This window comes from Hippocampus comes, unplaced genomic scaffold (genome assembly GCF_001891065.2).
Source record: "Hippocampus comes isolate QL1 unplaced genomic scaffold, H_comes_QL1_v1.1 scaffold359, whole genome shotgun sequence".
In the NCBI taxonomy this organism is placed as follows: domain Eukaryota; kingdom Metazoa; phylum Chordata; class Actinopteri; order Syngnathiformes; family Syngnathidae; genus Hippocampus; species Hippocampus comes.
Genome location: NW_017806274.1, coordinates 707,611 through 712,925, shown reverse-complemented (window position 1 = coordinate 712,925; position 5,315 = coordinate 707,611). Strand labels below are relative to the sequence as shown.

Here is a 5,315-nt window from a genome sequence, read left to right as displayed (position 1 = left end):
TCTCTCTCTCTCTCTCTCTATATATATATATATATATATAGAGAGAGAGAGAGAGAGATAGATAGATAGATAGATAGATAGATAGATAGATAGATAGATAGATAGATAGATAGATAGATAGATGTTAGGACACCGCAAAAATGAGAATGCGTGGGAAGCTGGAATGCTCAGTCCACTAACTTGACCTTAACTTTGTTTTGGCACCCCCACTGTCTTTAGGGCCCTGAGCTAAATGACGCTGTCTGGCCGCGTTTTGCCGCAATAAAGCAATAAAGTCACAAAATGGGGGGCGGAAACGTCGCACAGAGGAAGCGAGCCTTTGCAGCAGCAGTAAAAAGTCACCAGAAAAAAAACACACACAAAAAAAGATGCATCGTTTGAGGTCTTAGTTATCTTCCAGAGGGCAATACCGCGGTGAGGACGTGTTACCACGCATTTTAAATCAGATATTGGAAGAATAATGTATTTTGAAGAACAAATTCAAACCCAGCATGCTCAAGAGTGTTTCAAGCCAGGCTATTCAATTCCGTTGTTGAATGATAATGGAATTATAGTGACCTGAATGTGTATCAGTCTGCAATTTGGAATCAATTCTAATGCTAGAAGTTGCATGTTTGTATTGTGACTTTACACATGAAATTAACCCTTATTCGCACCCACGAATTTCTCATGTCTGGGGCTCGAATAAACTCTATCCTTAAAATAAGATCTGCTCGTCCAGTTTATTGGTATGGGCAATGGAAAGCGGTTAAAACCAAAATCCAGTCAGACTGTTTAATTTTATTCATTTTGAATGCATAGATTTTTTTTCTACCATCATCTGTTCAATTTAAAATGCTGTAATCCTGTAAACTGTATTTTAACGATGTGAAGCATTTTGTGAGTGCCTCCAATAATAAAACTGCCTTACTTACCTAAATGCAGCTATAGTCACCTTCAATTTGTGTGTGCGTGTGAGTGAAGACATGTGTCTGTGTGTGAGAGAGAGAGAGAGATTGAGTGAGTGAATGGGTGTGTATGTATTTGCATGTGTGTGCTGTGAGAGTGTGTGTGTAGGGTAGCGTACTGTTGTTCAAAACAAAAGCTCTGATTTTCCTTGAAAGTGACACGAGTTGCTCACTGGCCCGTTGTTTTGTGGAAGTTGTATAAAAGATAGTTTAGTAACAGTAACAGCTGCCGTATAGTTTTCCTCCCCCTCAAAACAAAAATACGAAAAATGAGGAAACAGACTTTCAAACACTCAAAAGTGAATACTTGATAGCTACTAGTATTTATTATAAACAACATGACGTCATCCTGCTCGATACAATCCTATTTTGTTAAACGTGTCCATTAATTGGATAAAGCGTATGGAAACAGGTTGGCCAACAAGAGAGGTATTTCTTTAAAAAATGGTATTGCGTAAATATAATAATTACTTTTAATTCTACATGTCATGGACAAGTACTAAAAATGCATTTCCGTCAGAAATCGCTGTTTATTTACAATATCCGACCAATTCCGTATCATTAGCTTAACAGCACAACCGCCTAAATAAACTTGAACTCGTTACCACGATATCATTAGCCTAATAGCATCGTAGCCTCTCAGTCATATCTGGATATTTTCAGAAAATGAGAAAAAAAAAAAACAGCAAGCATTTTGTTTTTCTTGATATCGTTAGCTTCATACCTTCATTGCCAAACTCGTTTTACACTTAGGGCCCATATTTGTTAGCCCAATAGCATAGGTGAAGTCAAAAACAGAGGGAGGAAAAAAAACTAATCCAGCAAGCAAAAAAAAAAATATGTTTTTAATATGGATAAACTGCTAGAAGTGTGCTTGCTCAAAATGTTTTCCCCTCTTTTTCGTTTTGAGGAAGCGTTCATCGACGTCATAGGGAACTATGCTAGTAAGCTAACGGCATTACGCGCCAATTTTATTTATTATTTTTTTGTCACTGGATTCTAAGTCATCAAGGCAACTTGGACACTACTTGTTTATTGAATATGTTCCGTTCTCTTTGATTCCTGAAAACGTTTTTAAACATGACTTAGGCAGCGAAGCTATTAGGCTAAGGTTCTTCAAACTTGGAAATAATTCACATTCCAGCAGTGACCATCATCACTCTTCATATTCCCAAAGCGTAGTTAGGGGAACAAAAAGCGTATTTATTTACAATAAAATGGATCGAATCAAATAATAGACAAGCATGCATATGTGTAATACGTCTAATCAAATGGGCGTCAACGTGAACTTGAGCTTCTCGACACACACAAGACAGAGAGGGGAAAAACGCACATCATAGTTGAAATGGTCACGGTGGAGTTTGGGGCGCCTCCAAACCAGCCACCGCCAAGTGTGAAATGTCTGCCGTGACGGGGATTCCAAGCATTTCACACAGGATTTATAAATAAAAGCCCAAGCCAGTCAGTCGTGGCGTGACGTGACGTGGCGCTGCTGTGGTGGTCCACCAGACATGTAGCGTTTCTTTCTTTCTTTCTTTCTTTCTTTCTTTCTTTCTTTCTTTCTTTCTTTCTTTCTTTTTTTTTTTTTTTTTAGTCCATCAATAAGGAGCAAAGACTTGCTCCCGCATCATGAGTCTCTTCTTCTTCATCCTACGGTTCTGGAACCAAATTTTCACCTGCTGGTCGCTCAGCTCCAGTCTGTCCGACAGCTCTTTGCGCTTCTGCCTGTTGATGAATTCGTTGAGCAGGAACTCGCTCTCCAGCTCAGCTAACTGAGGCTTGGAGTAAGGTTTTCTCTTCTTTCGGCTCCTCACCTGCTGGGACGAGCACCAGGGGCCACCTGCACGCACACCCACGCACACACATACACGTACACACACGCGCGTGCACGATTAGCCTTCTGATATAGGTTTAATGTAGCGTGAAAGATAGCTATGCAGCTATCTATCTGTCGATGCAAATCTAGTGACACATGGGTGGCAAAAAGGGAGCTACAATATATCATAACATTTAAAAATACTTAATAGAGAGTGTAAGTAAAACAATTCCACTGTTGTAAAAAAAATTAAAGTTTTACACAATGCGTTTAAGCGTATGAACCATTTGATATTTTTCGATCGATCTGAATTCAGATCACACACACGGGACAATCGATGTTGTCCGTATTTGGATACACCGATACGATCTATATTCGTCTAGACAGAGTAAAATGCACCCCAGAGGGAATTGTAACCATGCATGGCTGAAAGGAGCTAAAAGATAAACCAAAATATTTTGGGAAAAAAGTAATTAAATGTCACTGGAACGATACGGAATGTCGTATTTGCAAAAACGTGATTTTTTTTTCTATTGTTTGCGCACCGTTCTGTACAATGCGGCAGTTACAGGTTTCTCACAAGTTAACTTGTAGAAGTGCCGTGTTATCTATGCTGCATGGATATATGGCAATGACAAGACATACAGCACATTTGACAATAAAGTTGTATTTTTTCCGTTTGACTTCTGTTTTAATCTCAGCTGCAAAAGAACAAAGAAATGGCACCGTTTTGTGCGAACGGTGGAGCTTAAAATACTCGAGAAAAATGTACGTGAATACCATTTTCCAGGAACTGGGTCAAAGTTTTTTCTTTTACGAAATTGTGTTTACCTGTAGTGATCAATACCTTGTTAATCGATTGATAAAGACATTGTGACGTCTATTCTAATTTACCTTCGCAGCGAGAAGCACCGACATGACGTTCAGAGTGACGATAGTGCGGCGTGGATGGCGAAAGGGATCTTAAAATATTGAAGAAAATAATTTCTAAATGATTTGTTAATGATATTCTGAATGAACCAAATTCAAGAGATTTTTTTTGTCTATAAAAAGCTGTAATGGCCATGACAAACTGAAATGATCTATCTATCTATCTATCTATCTATCTATCTATCTATCTATCTATCTATCTATCTATCTATCTATCTATCTATCTATCTATCTATCTATCTATCTATCTATCTATCTATCTATCTATCTATCTATCTATCTATCTATCTATCTATCTATCTGTCTGTCTGTCTGTCTGTCTGTCTATCTATCTATCTGTCTGCCTGTCTGTCTGTGGTGATGACAAACACATGGTGACTTCTTCGATTTGAGCTATACATATTTCCATTTATGACAGAATATATACGTAATACCGTCTGAGGCACTATATGGGTGACTAAATTGACCTGAAATGTAGAATAAAGTGAATTGAATCCAGCCTGTTGGAAATTATTGCTCCATTTCACAAAAAAAAAAAAAAAGTTTATTTAAAATGATTATTTTTGTTTCAAAAGGTGTCAAAAAAATAAGGTGACTATATTTGAATGATTATACTCTGGTATTACGCATAATTCTTCCAGCTGTGTATCAGAAACAAAGGAGACAATCGCTTTAAGGAGCTGACATGGAACCCTAGAGTATTTATGTTTCTGTCTATCTGCCTGCGTGTCTGTCCATGACCTTGAAAGTGCTTGAAAAGTGCTTGAATTTGATCTTGAAAAGGATCCCGCAGAGAATGAGTGGTCCACTTTATTTCTTGCAGACGTAACAGTGCTTGACAATCGCCGACAGATCAGAAAGCAGTTATACACATGTTGTAAATAGACATAATTGCAGGATATTTCCAACAGCGAGTTGCTTAACAATGGGGGGAAAAAAAATGGGCTACTTGACCTTCAGCAAAACACGCGAGAGTGGAAGGAGGCCGGGCGATGTCTTGCTGCTTGTTGTTTCCGTGCAGTCGTCTCGCGCACTCCTGCTCCAGATGGCCCGCAAGGGAACCGTGCCCGTCCAAGTATCCTCGCAGCTCCTCGGCGTAAACCTCGTGAGGTGCGCCCGACTGTGGCGCCTTGTGGTCTGCGCCCTGCGGGCACCGCGGTGGCGTCTCTTCCTGCAAGGGAGACTTGGCCGCCTCGCCGATGTTGTTGTTGGCGACGGCGGCGGCGGCGCCGTTGTTTGTTCCGGGCGCGGTCGAGTTGGGGCGAAACGTCGGGCAGTAGGTTCCGAAGGCGCGGCTCTGCGCGGGCGCCCCGGACGCGCACGAACTTGACCACGGGAGCGTGCACAGCTCTGCCCTCCGGTTGTAAGGGAGGTGGTGATGATGGTGATGGTGGTGGTGGTGCAGCGGGGGCATGTGGTGCGGCCCGGGGTTGGCGCCTCGCAAGTTGGACAAGTAGAGCGTCTCGGGGGTCAACAGAGGTCCGACGTAGCCCGGCGGGCTCAGAGGGTTCCGTTCGCACATTGCCATGGAGCTGGCCGCGCGCACGCTGCTCCCGAAGCGCCTTAGCAACTTCTCAAGACTAACGGCTAGCTAATTGGTGATTTGTCAACGGGTGCTCACG

The 5,315-nt window shown here is 41.5% G+C and overlaps 1 protein-coding gene across 1 annotated transcript; it reads right to left on the bottom strand.

Moving 5' to 3' along the window:
- Positions 1–1,251: 1,251 nt before the first annotated feature.
- On the bottom strand, positions 1,252–5,315 carry hoxd12a (homeobox D12a). Its single transcript, XM_019857619.1, has 2 exons — positions 4,648–5,315; positions 1,252–2,787 (listed from the first exon to the last, which is right to left on the bottom strand). The coding sequence occupies exons 1-2, from the start codon at positions 5,219–5,221 to the stop codon at positions 2,546–2,548; spliced, it is 816 nt and encodes a 271-aa protein (XP_019713178.1). The 5' UTR covers positions 5,222–5,315; the 3' UTR covers positions 1,252–2,545.

What these genes read in the sequence shown, in the direction of transcription:
- hoxd12a (XM_019857619.1), bottom strand. Translation starts at nt 5,221, where the DNA reads ATGGCAATGTGCGAACGGAACCCTCTGAGCCCGCCGGGCTACGTCGGA. An exon ending in TCTCGCGTGTTTTGCTGAAG is followed by an intron (nt 2,788 to 4,647) that starts GTCAAGTAGCCC and finishes GTGTGCGTGCAG; the next exon opens with GTGGCCCCTGGTGCTCGTCC.